At 39.5% G+C, this 19,024-nt stretch overlaps 1 protein-coding gene and 1 non-coding gene across 3 annotated transcripts; one reads left to right on the top strand and one right to left on the bottom strand.

Annotated features, from left to right (window-relative positions):
- Positions 1-514: 514 nt before the first annotated feature.
- Positions 515-14,802, bottom strand: LOC116260066 (chloride channel protein CLC-e). Of its 2 annotated transcripts, XM_031638150.2 has the most exons (7): positions 14,093-14,802; positions 12,285-12,675; positions 6,679-6,879; positions 6,062-6,528; positions 5,030-5,572; positions 4,124-4,338; positions 515-1,174 (listed from the first exon to the last, which is right to left on the bottom strand). In XM_031638150.2, exons 1-7 carry the CDS (start codon positions 14,633-14,635, stop codon positions 1,117-1,119), a joined length of 2,418 nt encoding a protein of 805 aa, XP_031494010.1. In that variant the 5' UTR covers positions 14,636-14,802; the 3' UTR covers positions 515-1,116. The 2 variants fall into 2 exon arrangements, with proteins under 2 accessions (XP_031494010.1, XP_031494018.1); XM_031638158.2 differs by lacking the exon at positions 6,062-6,528 and having other exon boundaries at positions 5,030-5,589.
- A 113-nt stretch (positions 14,803-14,915) lies between these two features.
- TRNAW-CCA (transfer RNA tryptophan (anticodon CCA)) lies at positions 14,916-14,987 on the top strand. Its single transcript has one exon. It is a non-coding gene; the product is annotated as a tRNA-Trp (tRNA).
- Positions 14,988-19,024: the final 4,037 nt, after the last annotated feature.

Here is a 19,024-nt window from a genome sequence, read left to right as displayed (position 1 = left end):
GTCCTGGTACATACTCAAACGAACTTGCAACTGAAACTGAACTTGTTTTGAAGCTGTTATCTGATACTAACACGTTCAAGCTGTGGTAAAAACTAGCGCAATTTTTACTTTTTCGCATCTTCGCGATCACCAAATGTCTTCCGCAATATAAGAGTTGACTGTAAATAACCTTTTTTTTTAATGCCATCTGAAAATTTTGCAAATTAAAAGCTAAGGATACTATGAACATGAATTACTTTAAAATCAAATGCGCTGGAACATGAGTCAATTTCTTTACGTTCAAGTGCCTCAACAGCCGACCAACCATGCGCGCCATATAAAAACTTGCGTGGCTAACAAAATTTTTACCTTTTTCCATATTTTGTGCAGTCATCCAAGTGTCAAACTCTTCCAGATCTATGTTTTCCTGCATATACACACACACACACACACACACACAGAGAGAGAGAGAGAGAGAGAGAGAGAGAGAGCATAATCCTATTACAGTTTGGGCTTTGAATATACACAATTTATTAGAATATCATGGTAACTTTATTTCCAATAGACTGTCATACAAAAAACCTACGCAATTCTCATTTATTGGTTCAATAAACATGACTACAACGAAACCCAATCACAGTTTATATGCAATTATATCTACCTAAAAAATTGAGTCCCCAAAGGGATTGTCAGAACAATGAAATATAACAGATCGGGACTGTTGGGATTTACAAAGAATTTCATCAAGACATGTTTTCTAGAGATAAATATGAGAGAACCACCTGTTTATTTTAGGTAACGTGAGAATCAGTACCCAAATGGGCCAAGGCCATCCTGTTATTTCTTTTTAACCCTGTAGTCTCCGGATTATGATCAGTTGGAAGTGTCGAAGGAAAAATGTGAAATTTCAACAAATGAGGGCTCCAGCTCTCAAACAGTGACCCACCAATGCTAGTGCTGATTCCAGAATATTGATCGGCAAACACACTCAGCTGATCAGATTCTGATGGACTCCAGTCAGTATGATGACATCAGTTATGTAATGCCTCACAGATTCATGTCGCCACACTCTGACTGTTGCATCCCATAATCATTTCATCATTTTCACAAGATAACTTGAAACCCTGGACTCCAACATCAGGACTCTGATTCGTGTGTAGGACGAAGAGTAAGAAGTTCTTTTGTTGCTATCACCCTGTCACATATCAAAAGAGAAGCAATAAGAAAGGTTCTAGCTACCACTTAAAAGAGCATGAAAGACAAATGTAAAAATAAAGACATTGGAAGTCCCTTGAACAGGAGAGAATAAACGCAAGAAAATGCATGCTAGGAGGAGGGGGCAGTAATCGTGACTATAGTTTCTCATCCATTAAGTTCATGTTACATGATGCTAAATAAAGTAAACTCACAAACTGCCTAAGCACTCCATAGTCCATACTGCATGCACTTGTTCACAAACTTCGGTGATCATGAAAACCAATCAACTAATGTGATGAAAACTAGTAGAAAACAAGTTAAATTTTATGAACTAAAACTGGTCTTCTAAACCAGCCAAGGCAGAAAAAATGCTGCCATGTGACAAACACACTCAGCTGATCAGATTCTGATGGACTCCAGTCAGTATGATCACATCAGTTATGTAAGGCCTCACAGATTCATGTCGCCACACTCCAATCCTATAGTTGTAGAGTCAGAAACGAGAATCATATTGGATTCTTTAGCGAACAAGTTTCTTGACTGTATCAATGAGCTTCTTGCAATAGGAATGCTAGCTCGCCAGCAAGTTGTTTTGATTCACTGGAAGTGATGCAGCCTGGATTCATTGCCACTCATCCCCTACTGCATAGTTGATAGTGGAGATCACAAGGAACCCTGCAGATCAAATGCAACTCTTAATCGAGTTCTTGTTGATGTCATTGACAGCTTTGCAAATGCAAGTGAAGATTAGTTCCTTGCTGTGCTGAGAACAATTAAATTGGTAACAGAGTTGCAATCTTCAGCTTGGGGCACACTGATTGCATGGATAGCACAAAATGCAGCACAACACTGGTGGGAAGGACTAGCCCCATCCAACAATGGTTCCTTATCAAACTCTTACACCTTGAGGATAAGGTGTTTTTCGAAGGAGGGAGTAATGTTACAGTCTAGGGTTCAGATGGAGAATCAGGTCTATATTGGGTCTCCTGGACTGACCCAGAAGATTACTATAAATAAGGGAGTTGGGGGGTTATTAGGGTTATCGGATGAAACGAGGTCTCTCCTCTGGTGAGGGGGTTGCTCTAACTGGGTTAGGGCAGCGCATGTGAGTGAGTTTGTGTGGACTTACCTTGTAAGAGGAGGTAGTTAACAGGTGGCTGCTAACATTTTCATCCCTGAACTAGTGGGTCTGGGATGTAAGAATTACTTATATATATATATATAGGCCGAAGGATTTCTCCATCCAAACCCATATGGAGAAACATATATATATATATATATATATATATATATAACCAGGCACCCCATTAGGCCCTTAGGACAACCAGCCAGTTATTTTATTGGGCCTGGGCCAAGCATGTGAATTTCAGCCTGTGCGTCGCATTGGTGACTAGTCCCAGGCTGATGCCTACCCTTACCGGTCATGTGTTCAGGGTTGGTGCTGTGACAAGATGGGCCTGCATCATGGGGGCCTTGATCCCTGCTGATTGAACAACAAAAGAGGAGAGGAATTCCACGATAAATGGAGAAGCAAAACAGTAAATTTAAAGAATGAAAATGGTAATCAGGTTGAGAGCTTATGTAGCTGAGAAAAATGGAATTCAAACAAAAATACAACTAATTATGGAGAGACATAAAAGGTAGGATGACCATAAACTGATTCCTGTTTATACTTGACAGAATTCAGTGGCAGGGTCAGCATAAACTGATCCCTGGTTATGCTTGACAGAACTCAGTAGATGGTAAGGAATCAAGCAACAGTCGCACGAACACCAGGAAAATTTCAGGGGATGAAGGCAACAGCAACTGAGAGGAAATCACCCTAAGGATCAAGCAGTAGCTAGTAGATGAATAACAATGTCAACAGGAAGCTAGGTAGGAAGAACTGATAGAAATAAACTAAGGATGAATAGGCAACAAAATTATCCTCCAGCGATGAAAGGGGAGAGAAGGAAGTAGGGGAGCATATGTGTTGCCTGGACATGTGAAATTTCAAGTCTCGTTAAATGAGCCCAAGCCCTTATATCACTGTAATTAGTGGATGTGCCCAACACGCAACATATTAATCATTCAGAACCGGTGGTAATATTTCATTACCAAAGACCACCAAGCTATGTCCACACCTTCCAAACACTAACTATGTTATAACAAGATTCAGAAGGCTATGAAATACGTTTTCCAGGCAACCATATTATTCAATAGGGGAACCAGCGGGAGTGTTTGCATCATTAATGGATAGAGTAACACTGCAACGTAAAAAGGGCCTCTCGTTTTCCGTCAATCAACCAATTAACAGAGGAGCTAGGAGTGCTGTTGAGCTAAATGGGGTGCCAATTTAGGCCTCGCTCTGATTCACTACCTGGGAGTTTGAGGGGCCAAAGCTTTGTCTCTGCCCCTCAATCCCCACCATGAAGCCTGTAAAATGAGCTTTGGTTGCCTTAACTTAGCTGCCCAATAACTCTATCCATCTTATGGAGTGACTCAAGCAAGGCAGCAGTGTGTGTCATGTATCAAGGAGAAAAGAGGAGCTTAAGAACCTAGTCATGTAGCCTACATTGACAACAGGAACGGCTCCAATTATGTGCTATATTTGCATCATAGGTATGTTTGGACATGGCAAGAACTTGATGTTCCCTAGAATGCTTAATCATATGCTATTCTCCATTGTACATTTCTATAGAACATGTGAATTCCATTCATAAACAACATGCTGTTCAGATGCAGCAGATGAACATGATGAAAAGGGTTTTCACTTTTCACAGCAATCTCATTTTTCCTCAACGAGGGAGAGAAGTGACTTCCCTTCCATTTCTTATGACAAAAAATTAAATAGGAAATAAGAGTTGCAATAGGAATAGACAATAAGTTACAATAGGAGAGGTAATTTGTCTAGTAGACAACGTTTACCAAAAACAGGTCATACCACTGAAGGAATTTGAGAACTCACCTGCTGACAAGATCAATGCACTCTCTGTCAATAAGACCGATTAAGCATCCCTGATCATCAGTTGGATGCTTTGAAACAACTGGAAGCTGCTTCACTCCACGTCTATTCATGATCCTTTGTGCAGAAGAGAGGTTCATATCAGGATCTGCAGTCCACACTGTTGGATAATGACCCCCACATGATTGCCAAACATCAGATATTAGAGGCTTTTCCATCTGTAGAAACAATAACAAAATAATCACAAAAACTTAGCCGATTTATCCCTTCAAATTGATGCGAGGTGAGGGCTTTCAAAAAAGCATATCATACATTTACACAATGTGTATTGTTCTCCCACAGAACATAATCTATCACCACTTTATGTTCAGCAAAGAATCTAGAAGGTAAATTGCCTAACCAACTCCATTGCATCAGCAAACTTGAACAACTTCAATAATCTTTCCTACAGGTCTCGTAAAAGTTTCTTCTAATAGTTACTTACACCTCTTGTATAAGCCATAAGATGAAACATGGTGATGCAACCGTTTGGGAGAGAGAACAGAATTCTTCATTTGACTAACCTTAACCTCCCCTAAAATAGAGATTAGGAAGGTGGTAAACAATTTACAACTAGATCTACATGATAAAGGAAAATTATGAAAAAAACACTCACTCCATTTTTCTAAATGTGTAATAACCACCCAACTAACACTACTACTTCTTTCAACACTTAGTTTCCTGTAATGACAAAGAGACAAGTGTAGAACAAGGCTAAGAATCTACTAGTTCTCCCTAATTATTCTTAACAACTACATGATGGTGATAGTGGAAATTGCTCTTAATAATAAGCCTAAGCCTAAGCGTCTTTCAAGGGGAAATTGCTGGTTGAAATTGTTCAACAAATTAATGATGATAGTGATCCATTACCCTTGACGTACTGCAGAAAAGTTGAATGTCCCCAAGAGTGACTATCCCTATCAACATGTTAGTGCTGTCAACAATCAAAGCACAAGATTCTTTTCCCATTAGCATGAGAGATACAGCCTCATTTAATGGAGTATCAAGGAAGACATGTACATATCTTGTCTTCATGGCTTGTGCAACCAGTACCACTTTTTCCACCTCTCCAACTTCAGTATGGAGATTATCTACACATAGAGAACTCTCAAGTTCAAATAGATCCTTTGAGAACACAATTTTGCTGGCGGAACTCACAGCTGAATTAGAGGACGCATCATTCGTGTAAATAACTGACTGCAGATCTGACGCTGGTTTTTCATATGATTTATTTGGCCTTGCATTAACTTGCACATCCTTCCTTTCAGTCAAGCTAGAAGATACCCATGAAGACAATCCAACAGCGCCCAATAAAGGAAGCAGAATGCGATAGTCTTGTGTCAGCTCAAAGAGAAGCAAGACAGATGTTAAGGGAACCTGACAAACGCCAGAAAGTGTAGCGGCCATACCAACCTGCAGAGGAGGCCATGCTAAATTAAACATGAGATCAGTTGCTAAACAGATGGACGAAATGCAAAAAAACAAACATTTTACATTGCTTACACGACAGCCATGAGAAAGAATTATAATAAAATATGTTCAAATATAACAAAAAATATACTATGCCCTGCCAATCTTTGAAATCCAAACCCATGGTTTAGGTGGTCCCAGAAGTAGTCAGTCATAAATGTTAGTTCTCAAAGTTCAACTTGTGTAATGATGAACAAAATTAGGTGTATGTTTAAACCATTTCTTCCCTTCTTCCATCTACAGGAAAGAGTAACAAGCAAAATGTTAATCCTACAAATCTATGGGCCCACTAAGATTGAAATAGATAATCTTGACAACATGGGTAAGCTTATTAGTTATTTCAAACCTTTGGTCCCAATAAGGTATTTCAGCATCTGCCTAGTTGTTTATACAGTTACATGAGTGAACTAAAAAGTTTAAAATATAAATTACCAATCCATATGCTTGCGAAGATGCCACTTCCAAAGCAGAGAGATGGAATATAGGATGAGAGTGAGAAATTATATAGCTAACAATTTTTCCATATGCCGTTCCTGTTGCTGCACCAATGAATAGTGATGGTGCATAGTAGCCCCCAACCAATCCTGAAGCACGGCTCAAGGAAGTTGTTGCTATTTTTGCCACAACAAGCTGAAGCAATAGGTCTGCAGGAAGACCGTTTACAAATGGCCTTGATTCAAGTAAAATATCAACATTCTCAAAGCCCCAATAAAGAACTTCAGGATATATAAGGGCAACAATTCCAACTGATAGACCACCCATGATAGGAAAGGCAGCAGCTGGTATGCTTGTATTCTTTCGTAATGTTCCAACAGCAGAGCACGCATATGATGTGCACTTTGTTAAGGTAGCAGAGACCACTCCACATATGAGACCCAAAAAAAGATACAATGGAAGTTCTGTCCATAAGTTCAGTCAGGAGAATTGCTTCACAATTCTTAAGAAAGAATTAGAGGAAATAAGGTTTAAACAAAGAGCTGCAATGACATAAAAGGGATCAACTTTCAGCTATGAATCTTCAGGAAGTTGAAAAGGAGTAATAAGCATACCACTTGGAGATCTGAAGTCATAATCAGGAACTGCAAAAGCTGGTGCTGAACCTAGACCAACTTCAGAAATTACAGATGCAATTACTGCACTTAGAATCACCATAGATGTTGCATTTGTGACTGATGAGACAGAATCCTCCGGCGATGGCCATAAGACAGATTCAACAGCAAAAAAACAACCAGAAACAGCTGCATTGAATCCTGTAAAACAGATGAATCTGGAAATAAGCTCTTCAAGTCATATAGTATGTGCATATGACACCCTTCTCACGTTAAACTACATAGAAGCTTCAACAAGGAAGTCTATATTGATAACTAAATTAGGCATACTCAATCACAAGAATCCTAGTTGCCATCATGCAGGCAGGTCATGGCCACTAAATTTTTACTTTAAAGATTTGAAACATTCTAGATATAACATTTGATGTCGAAGGCATGCCTGCACTAAGGCGGCCTAGGTATGCCAGGCACCTTCATTGCCTAGGCTCAAGATCCGTACAACTTTACAGTGCCTAGACTGTTGCTTGGGCATGCCATCGCACCTAAGTGAAGTGAACCATAGATATTCTAATCCTTTTAGAACACATTAAATATTGTAGAAACACAAAATATAGGAAGAGGAATATGATGAACGCGATGTAACGTGGAAAAACCCTCAACAAGAGGGAAAAAACCACAGACGAGGAGGAACTGGCGCCCACTAGCTTCCAGACTCTCTCTCTCTTAAGATTTCATTAACCTTTTAGATTAGGGTTTACAATGATATAAGTATGCCCTAACAAGGACATATTGGATCGGGTCTAGACCCAGACCCATACACCAAGATCCGTCAACACTCCCCCTCAAGTTGGGCATACATATCAAACATGCCCAACTTGGATACATTTCTCTCGAATGAAGTTGAAGATAGAGCTTTCGTCAGAACATCAGCGGTTTGGTCTTCAGACTTCATGTAAGGTAAGATTAACTCTTTAGCATCAATCCTTTCACGAATGAAGTGACGATCAATCTCAACATGCTTTGTTCTGTCGTGTAAAACAGGGTTGTTGGCTGTTGCTAGTTACATATAAAGTACAAAAGTTGGCTCTGATACCATGTAGAAACACGAAATATAGGAACATAAATATGATGAACGCGATGTAACGTGGAAAAACCCTCAACAAGAGGGAAAAAACCACGGACGAGGAGGAACTGGCACCCACTAGCTTCCAGACTCTCTCTCTCTTAAGATTTCATTAACCTTTTAGATTAGGGTTTACAATGATATAAGTATGCCCTAACAAGGACATATTGGATCGGGTCCAGACCCGGACCCATACACCAAGATCCGTCAACAAATATTACATATTCTAAGCCTTTTTAGAGAGAAATAGAAAGCAAAACTATTAATTTGTAAAGAAAAGGAAACACTGTAAAGCACATTTGCAAAACCAATGTAATTTTGTTAGAAAGCATGAAAAAAAAAAGTGTATTGCCTAGTATACATGCATGAGAGAGACAGAAGACTTGTTAGACTTGCACTGCAGCAGATACATCAGGTATGTAACAAAAACTTGTTTTGCTCCCTGTCATTTCTTTTTGGTTTTTTTAAGTGATTGTTCATCTTCTGTCTTGTTCTTTTTTTCTCATCCTTCTTCTTCTTCTCCTCTTATCATCATCCATTTTTTGTTGGTTTGTTTGAATTGCTTCTTCTTCTTCTTCTTATTTTTCTTCTTCTTCTTCTGTCTATGTATAACAATATCTATGTGACAATGTGTGTGGCTATATACATAGGGCCATGGAATATGTGAAGCAAGTAGTCTGAGAATTCTTTACTGATTGAGTTATACGATCAACTTGTTGATTGAACATAAGGTACCACGTAAAAAAATACTTTTCAAGTGGGTGTTTTTGACTTTAACATGACACTATTTGAAGTTTGAACCATCAACTGAATATATTGGGCGGCTCATGAATCAGCTTACCTAGTCCTCACATTTACTTATTCCACATATTTCATGAGATGGTTCATAGATCAGTCCTCATATTCCATGAGTGTATAAATGCATTATCTTTTCCTTGTTTTTGTACTGCTTAAAATGCCTAATCTAGACTCTACTCAATGCCTAGGGTTTGGATAACACTTTTAACTACATTTGATATAATCAACATAAAATGCTTAAATCGAATAGTTGCCTAAATATTCTGCTTCAAGATTAATAACATAGATCTCATAGCTACGGAAGCTTTCAAAATAAGTCCATCTAAATTAAAAAGCAAAAGGAAAACAAATGAGTTGTCCTATCACCTATAACCTCGACCTCATCTTGACCATAAGACGAATCAATAACCATCTGCAATCAGGTACAGAAGCATTATAAATTTGTAATAAGAACCAATACTTTTTAAAAGGGTCATGCAATGCCTAGACAATGAGTAGAGCCTAGAGATTAAGCATGCTTAGGCTGGACTAGGCACTTTAAGAGATGCAAACAAAAGAAAAACACAGAAATTAATAATATGCGATACTAAGTGTTACTATATATTGTCACATACATAAACACAGACACAGTTATATACAGTCACATGAAGATTGTTAAAATAATAAAAAGTAATTTAGATAAACACACACTAAGTCATATTATATATATAGATAATGCTCTTAAAATCATAAGCAAACCTAGACAAAACTTCATATATTAAGCAGGCCACAACAAAAAAAAGGAAACCAATAAAATGCAATATTTAATTGTCAAAATCAAAAAATGAAACTGAAACATTTCTCAATGGAAAGCCTATTAACTATGATTTATAATAATAGAACAATTAAAATGCACCACAACATATAAACATTAAACATTTCATAACATGATAATAAACATAATTAAAAGTTTGAAAGGTCAAAATGAAGTTGAACAACTAAGTTTACAAGGTATATAGCACAAGAAAAAACTACAAGTAAATATCAGTGGTTTTCAATGTTATAAAGCATGGAAAATCTTACCATTTCCCTAGGGGGCGTTTGATGGGAAGGAAATTTCCCATAGCCCGTTAAATAAAATTCAAATTTTTAAGAAATTTCCCTCCGCATCAATCTGGGGATGAAATTTGTTACTGCTAAATTTGATTTGGGATATTTGTTTCCGGAATTTTTGTCCCATCTCGAGGTGGGGACAAGTTTTCCTGGACAAAAAAAATGCCTGTTGGGCTAGCCATCATCTTGCAGCCTCACCCAAGCAGCCTCCTTCTTGCAATCACAGCTGCCTTCTCTCACCTCATAGGAAACCATCTGCCGTCCTCCCTCACCTCAAAGGAAACCATCCACCACCCTCCCTCACCTCTAAAACCCTCCACCAAGCAGATCCGCGTTTCTCCGCCGAAACCCTCCGCATGCTCTACCTGTAAAACCTCCCCAACGGAGGGTGTTTCCTACGTCTGAAAACTCTCCACATCCTCTGCCTCAAGGCAGAGGGTTTTAGAGCGTGAAACCCTCCACCTATGGAACATAAACCCAAGTGACCAAGTCCAGCAAACATAAAGGGGTTTTGGAAATCTGGATTTTGATTCCATTTCACCAATTCCTGAAAAAACTTGTTTCCATTTCTATATTTCCAAGAGATCAAACGTTACCTTAGCGTTAAGTGTGAGATCTCTATGAAAAACCAGAACATAAAAATATTAATATAATTAAAAAAAGGAACAAAAAATCCTCAATGATAATCATAGTTCATATTAGCATTGTGTACCCAAAATATAAGCTATTGAGCACCTAAGCAATATTCTAGGCATTTTTAAATGGTAGGCAATATAAAACCAGGTAGCCCAAGTGATCAACTAAGCCTACGAGCCTAGGGGCCAAATCATTGACAACATAGTTACATAGGTTAGTGTTATTGTACCACATTTCTTATCATGGAAATTCAAGGTGCTGGTAACGTTTTTGCCTTTGTCCTCTTCTCCTTTACACATCTGCGTATAGTTCCCTACAACCTTTTCTGGTAACTAGGCAAAACTTTTGTGACAAAAAATTCTGCCAAAAGTTGTGCCCCTCACCTATTTTTCCTATTTCGATCAAACGAGGCATAACCAAATTTTTGCCCTTTGTCTATTCTTTGCATATGTTCTGGATAATAGTTTCTCCTTCCTTGATGAGGGTAAAAATTTTGCGTAAGCTAAATGACCCCTTCTTTGTTTCCTATCAATTAAACATGAAAAACGTCTTCCTAGACAAGAATTTCAATCTAGAAAAGGTTTTCTATACAAAAGTTTTGCCTATGAATTTTTTTTGCTTTGAATTAAACATCCCTTAAACAAACTATGGTGTGGAATGCAGACATAGTCACAGAAGCATATCGAAGCATCTAGGTTGCCCAATTTTGCACATGAAGTGGCTACAATGGCACCAAACACATGCACAGTTGCACTCACATTGATGTTAGCTCTTAGAGTAAGCTAAGAGGTGGATGTATGATCCGGCAGAACTCTAAATTATCAGCTGCAAATTCTAATTACATGTCATAGCAAACAACTTATCAATAACCGATTTGTTCTAGAAGATATTACTAGTGGGCAGCAGAAAATTATGGTTACTGGCAGCTATTTTTAACTATAACAACCGTTTTCCACAAGACACCATTGCATCAAAAATTATTAACTTATGTGGAGAGAGAGAGAGAGAGAGAGAGTTTCAACAAGCAGCTGCTAAAGCAAAAGTGAATGCCTGACAGCTTTGTCCACATCTTTCGTGCAGGATTCAGAAATCATCAGTTAGGTTCAACACCAAACCAAAAGATAGGATTGTGATAATTACAGGCATTCTTCATGCACAAAGGCTGTGGCGCATCTTAACATGGATTACAGTTAAGAACTAGAGAGTTTTAGCTCTGAAACTGGTTAAGAGAATAACAATGCAATACATATAGTGTTGAAAAGCACAGAACATGGACCACTTAAATGTGATCATAAATAACAATGATTAGCATGCCCATGAAAATAAGAACTAGAATCTTCATAGTCTAACACTGCTCCTCTGTACACAAAACTCAGTAAAGATGAACTTTTAATATTTATTAAACCAGAATTTATTGGAATTTACAGGAATCTACTGGAGAAGTTTTTGACATTACAGGATTTTGGAATAACGAAATAGGACAATCATGTATGAATGAATAAACCATAAATTTTGGTGAATCAATTAGGATCCATGAGAGTTTTGAAAAAAAAGAAACAGTCGACTAAATGATAGTTAGGCAAGAAAATAAACTCAAACGTCAAAATCAGCTAAGGGATGATTAAAAGAAATTAAAAGTTTGTAAAATGATGCACCTGGATGTTGAATTCCAAACTCAATCATTAAAGAACAAACATTGGAGAAGCTTAAACTGACAACCATCGCAGAAAGAGCAACAGTGATCACACAGCCTAAAGAAGCTTCACCAACTGATCCGAAATTTCTATCTGTATCATTCATCTAAGGATGCCAATGACAGGCCTATATATTGTAATAATGTATATGATTTTAGCCCTCTAATTGCCAATTAGGTCAATTGATGGAACAAGTATTCTTAAAATGGCCAGTCTTGCAAGACAAATTGACAGTTATCTGCTTGCATCTCGAAAATGCGAACCTGAAGAAATTCCAGCAGCTGATCCTGATGCCACTAATGATAGATTCCTTCTTCTGCTCCTCTTAAACAAAACACCAATTCCTCTAGCTATTGATGTCCCTATCTCAACACTAGGCCCTTCAGGGCCCAAGGAATTTCCAGTTCCTAGGGTAACAGCAGCAGCAATTGTTTTCATGAATGACCGTAGGAATCCCTTCATGTTGGAAGACAGGTTCATAGTAGAGGGAATCTGAAGTCTTCCTCTTAGTTCATTTAAAATACCAACAATAAGGCCACCAAAAGCAGGCACCAATACTGTCCGTGGCCAGGTGTCTTGAATAGGCTCATGTCTCAACCAGGAGGCACCTCGAGAAGGAATACCATCCCAAAAAAGATTACGTATTTCATCGACCTGAAATTATGTGCAATAGTCAGAACCAGGGAATAGTCAATGTCATTTATGTGTAAGGATTTTGCTTGCGTAGCAGCTAGCCAATAGCTTCCGCTATTGATAGTGTACAGAGTGAAAACAACATAAACTAGACATGAGATATATAAGTTATAACTTCTACAATAGTATTTTTTGAGGATGCCTATATTTTCAAATTCACAAAAGAACAACAGAATGTTCACAATCAGAATGCTAAATCAACCTAAAAGCATTATGTATCATGTGTTAAGTTTGTAGGCAAACTAGACTTACTTTACAAGCACAATGGATTCCCCTCAGTTGTGCCAAAAACAGCAGCTTTGTGGTTGTGCCCATTGCTGTGATTTAAATCTGTTAAGCAGCTGGCACCAGGTTTAGTACTGGTCATATATTTCCACATTGCGTGGACTCCTGGAGACCAACATCGATAAAGTATAAAATTTGTTGAAGCGATTGTCATAAATATCATTCTCCGGAAAATATGGGCAAGGTTTTTTTGGATACATTTTTGCAAAGTTGTTTTTCTTGGGAAAATTTTAGGAACAAAATTTAAAAAACAAAAAATCCTAAAATTAGAGAAAAGAAAAATAAATGAGAAATTAATGGTAGCAAAAAAAAATCATGAGATTTTCATTATTCCTGAGGTTTTCAAAATCTCACAAGATTTTTCCTTTTTATTGGTTTACTTGTTTTTCTCGTAAATATTGCGAGATTTTCAAAAATATTGGGACATCTATGACAGTGTTTCAAATCATAAAATTAAGTGTCCGAGCGTGAAACTGATTACTTTTGTTTCCTTTGCTTAGAAAACGAAAGACGGACTAGTGATATGCTAAAGGTTGGCACGCAGTTAACCAACTTAACGTATATCCCATTAAGCCGTGTGAATTGCTTACCAGGAAAAAAAAAAAAAAGGATTTTTTTGGTATTGAATCATTAGCCACATTGACCATATTGGGAGAATGTAAGTGTCAGACTAGTGTAGACAAATAGCTGACCGTGGTTTTCAGCTAATGCCACCAAGGCCTCCAGCCACCGAGCTAGAGAGCTCAGCTTAAGACCTTCCAGCTAAAGGGGTTAAGAGTTCAATACCCATTTTACATAGTCTGCTAGGAATCTGCCTACAGCAATGTCAAACTCGTACTATAACGAAAATAGAGAGCAGAGAGATACAAGAATTAGACTAATAGGTAGATGTCTACAATGGCAGAATTTAACAAATAGACCAAAACTTGGTGCACCAATATGTGCAGGCAGATGCAGCGAGATACAGAATTAGATTCAAAGCGGAATGGCAATCCTGAAAAGCATTCATGAACATGAAAGTTACAGAGTCTTATTTTGAAGACCTCCAAGAAGAGATAGAGGAGAACCGAGAAATTGAAAGAAGCGCCAGTACCGTATAGTTGAATAGCACGACGGCTATTCCAGTCAAAAGGCCGATGCCACAAGCGATGAAGATTACAAAGCCTTCCGGGCGAATTGTTTCCTTAACCGCAGATGCCGTACCTCCCAAGCTTTCGCCATCAATTACGTTGGTAGTGTTTACTGCAGTTACAGACGAAGTCGAGCTTTCTTCACCTTCTTCTTCTTCTTGCCCAGTGGTTTCTTTCTTGTCCGTTCCTAGGGAGGCAGTTACGGATGAAGTCGAGCTTTCTTCACCTTCCTCTTCTTCTTGCCCGGTGGTTTCGTTTTTGTCCGTTCCTACGGAGGCAGCAAAAGGCAGCGGTTGCCTGAGAAGCAGCGGGAAGACGGACTTCCTTGAACGAGAATCGCAGAGGGGAGTTGTCGTGGGAGTCGGAGGAAGCAGAAATCTAGCAGAAGAAATCATCAAAAAGCAGGAGGTGGACGGAGGCTGGTGCTTGACGACGCCATGATGGCCATAAGAAGGAAAGAGCAGAGGGCGAGGCAGTTCCAATTTGCAGCAAGAAGCTAAACCCATTCACATAAACACTGGAAGAACAACACATGCACAATCAAGACATGGATGAAAGAAAGAGACGACCCCCATTATTTCTCTGCGGTTTTAAAATTGAGTTCGCAGCGGGTTCCGCTCGATCGGATAAAGCTGAGGTGGAAGAATTAAAATGACATGTTGGAAAAAACATGGAGGATCCATCTTTCTGCGGATTTTTTATAAAGTTATGTTTGCAGCGGTTTTTTGCTGGAAGGAGTCCAACGTCAAAGAAGTAGAACATTTGGGTTCTACAAATTTGCGTCGGGGATCCGTGGCGCAATGGTAGCGCGTCTGACTCCAGATCAGAAGGTTGCGTGTTCGATTCACGTCGGGTTCAAAACCCTCCCCGGATTCCAATTTTTTTTTTCCCGGATATATTTTCGGCTTTTCTAGCACAGCGCTCTTTTTCTTTCGTTGATTTTTCTTTGGCCAACAGTTTTTACAAAAAAAAGTTCTCCAAATTGTTTGAAACGTATATATAAGGGTCCTTATTGCCCAAAATCAAGAATATTTTTCGTGCTTTATAGTGTTTTCTTGGCCTGCAGGAACTTTTCTGCAAACATTTTAGTAGTTAGGTAAGAGTTCTCAAGGACTTTGGAAAAATACAAATCTATCAAAATCTCATTATTTCTTATGAATTCTCATAGGTTTCTACCAATTCTCATAAACTGCAGTATTTTCTTTTGCCCGCATTATGAAGAGTGTCTAAAAATTTTTCATCCAATAAAACTACCAAAATACTCCTTTGGTAAAAAGTATGAACATGTCTTCCCATGTTAACAGCATAACGTGAAAATCCGGGCACCTCCCTATGCTGTTCATAAAATGGGATTTTATGAACACAAAACCACGTTTGGAAAACGGATTGACATTTTAGAAAATGACTTTGTCTTAGATCTCATCCAACTACTACAAAAGTTATGTACACATCCTGAACATGCCACAAATTTCTTCGGAATTTTACATGCTGGAAAATTCAACAGGTTCAAAATATTGAGGTTCAATTGAAAAATTCAAAATGTAAACTTAAATGAAAAAAAGTTGGAAGTTTCAATCAATGCTTTTAGAATTTAGCTTAACTTTTGAATTCATTCTTTCGTAGTAGCCAGCTCAAAAAATTGAAGCTTAAAACTAAAATAACGGAATATACATCTCTAAATTTTTTCCCCAAAAGAGTATAATTTAGAACTTTACAATTACAATTTGTGTCCAAGATTTGAGTTTTTGAGTTCATGTTTTGAAATTTCAATTCAAACAATTTGAAATCGAGCGTGCCCCAAAGAGTTTGAGGGTTAGGCTGTATTTCATATGGTACATAGCATATAGTATGCTTTAAGTAACTGTTCTACATTATTTCGAACCAATGAAAATTTTACAATAAGCCCAGCCCATACTTTTTGGCCGCCATTTTTAATTAATCATTCTCTATGTTTCCTTGTGTCTGGGAGTCTGTACAGTCCTTTGCTTTGTTTTGCATTGTGCTTCCTTTGCTTATGTTGAGTCATTTGCTTATGCATGTTTACTTGTAAGGGAGTACCCTCCCACCGGTCTAAGTGTCAAGTATTGGGATTTCTTGTTTTCGGTGGTCGACATGAGAATCCTGTAAGCGGCCTCGGCCATCCTACATAAGTAAAGTCGAGCATTCTCTTTACTTATCTTTCTCGTGATGTATTAAATTTTCAAGCGAATACATTGCGAGATTTCTTTATTCACAAGCATTCTTTATACACTTGTTTTCTCAAACTACTTTTGCGTCCCGTTCGGTGGTTTGAAGGCTTGCGGCAATCAGGTTCTTGCTGCGCCGCACGGGCCGAAGTTGTCAGCCCGTGACAACTGGTATCAGAGCCAGGTTCAGCAATCTGGGGAAGCGGTTGGATAGTCAGTGTAGAACTACACGCCGACGATCGTTGATCGAAGAGGAAGAAGCCCTAGCGACTCAATACAATCTGCGAAGTGCCAAGGGCAAGCGGGTAGCCCATTCTGACGAGATGAGTGCATCCCAGGGTCAGGAAGACCTGACCGAGATGGTGAACAAGCTGGCTACCGACGTAACTACTCATGAAGAAGCGTTGGGTAATGCAGCTGAGTCCTTCGGAGAAATGAAGGATGAGAAAAAGGTACTACGGGAACAAATGACCGACCTAGTGGCCATGAATCGGGCACTAACTGACATAGTGACCGCGTTACAGACTGAAGTCAAGGAACTTCAGGTAAAGAACCGCACACTACAGCGACAAATTTCTGTAGGTGGAGGTGACGATCGACCAACAAGGGTCGACGTTCAGAGACCAGCTAAATACAATGGAACTCAGGATAGTCGAGTGATCGACAACTTTTTATTCCAAGTGGAGTATTACCTGGACTTGCAAGGCGTTATGGGGGACGACCTTCAAGTCAAGACTGCAACTATGTTGCTAGAGGGCGATGCTGTGGCATGGTGGAGAAGGAAAATGCTCGACATTCAAAAGGGGATCTGCACAATAGACACTTTCGATGATTTTCAGCGAGAGTTAAGAACTTACTTCATGCCCCCGAATGCGACACGCCATGCCTATCGGATGGTTGGTGAATTGAAACATACCGGATCCTAGCGAGATTACGTGAGGGCCTATCAAAGGCTGATGTTAGATGTGCCAGATATGCAAGAACAAGATAAATTGAACTGGTTTATTTTGGGACTTCAGTCGTGGGCACAATCCGAAGTGGAAAGGAGTAATCCGGAGACTTTGGAGGATGCTTATGTGGTAGCAGAACGTTTGGCTGATACTCAGCGCAAGAGCTACACTAATGCCTTCAAGTCGTCAAGGAAGCCTGACCATGGAAGAAAGAAAGATGATCGAAGGGAACAGAAAGATGAACCATCAACTCAGCGCCAAGTCGAAAGAAGAACTTTCTTTCGCAGAAACGACAACTCTCAGAATAGAGTGTTGAAATGTTGGTTTTGTGATGGCAATCACTTAGGAAGGCAATGTCCAAAGCGTGTAAACAGGGACAATCAAGCAAGCTCTTCAAGGCAATCTGCTAATGCGGTACAAGGTGAAGAAGGGGAAGGATCAAAGATGGGTGCACTTCATCTTCTGAACACCATAAAAAGGAAGGAAAAAGTGAAGGTGACAGCGACACCTTTTAACGACCTCATGTATTTGGAAATCCTGGTAAATGGAAGGTCTACCCTAGCTATGGTAGACACGGGAGCCACACATAACTTTGTCTCAGTTGAGGAGGCGAGGAGACTAGGCCTAACCCTTGAGAGGGGAGAGTTACGCATGAAGGCGGTGAACTCAGAGGCCAAAACCATCCACGGAGTGGCCCGGAATGCGGTTGTGAAGATTGAGAGTTGGTTAGGAAGGGCCAACTTCTCGGTGGTCCCGATGGATGATTTCCGGATGATTCTAGGCATGGAGCTCCTCAGTACTGCGAAAATGGTCTCAATGCTGCACCTACACAGTATCAGTATTATGGATGAGAAGTCCCCTTGTATGGTTCCAGTAACATCGATAAAGAGGGATAAGGGCAAAGCCGCAATGATATCTGCCCTTCAGTTGAAGAACGGTCTCAAGCACGGCGAAGAGACGTACTTGGTGGCAATTAGGGAAGTGACTAATGACTCCCCTGGTTTGGTTCCAGAGGCGCTTGCGCCTGTCTTAGCGGAATTCGCAGGAACAATGCCTGCGGAGCTCCTTAGACGGCTGCCACTTCGACGTGAGGTGGATCATGCCATCGAACTCCTTCCTGGTGCCAAACCCCCAGCAATGGCACCATATCGAATGGCCCCTGCAGAATTAAGAGAACTTCGGCGACAGTTGGACGAGATGCTAGCTGGAAGTATAATCAGATCCTCCAAAGCTCCTTTTGGTGCACTAGTGTTATTCCAAGCGAAGCATGACGGCTCCAAAAGGCTATGTGTGGATTATCGAGCGTTGAACAAGGTAACAGTGAAGAACAAGTACCCCTTACCTTTGATCGCAGATCTGTTTGATCAACTAGGCAAAACTCAAGTGTTTTCCAAGTTAGACCTCAGATCAGGATATTGGCAAGTTCGGATTGTTGATGACGACGAGCCAAAGACCACTTGCATCACTCGTTACAGTGCCTTTGAATTCTTGGTAATGCCGTTCGGGTTGACGAATGCCCCAACCACTTTTTCGACTCTAATGAATAAGATATTCTATCCGTACTTAGATAAGTTCGTGGTAGTCTATCTTGATGACATTGTAGTATACACCAGCTCCATGAGGGACCATGTGGAACACTTGCGAACAGTGTTCAAGGTATTGAAGGAAAACGAACTCTATGTGAAGCGCGAAAAGTGTCTATTCGGCCAATCGAAAATCAGTTTTCTCGGTCACATTGTGGGAAAAGGTCAGCTGCGAA

Source organism: Nymphaea colorata, chromosome 1 (genome assembly GCF_008831285.2).
Source record: "Nymphaea colorata isolate Beijing-Zhang1983 chromosome 1, ASM883128v2, whole genome shotgun sequence".
In the NCBI taxonomy this organism is placed as follows: domain Eukaryota; kingdom Viridiplantae; phylum Streptophyta; class Magnoliopsida; order Nymphaeales; family Nymphaeaceae; genus Nymphaea; species Nymphaea colorata.
The sequence above is the reverse complement of the archived record's forward strand: the minus strand, read 5'-3'. Positions and strand labels throughout refer to the sequence as shown.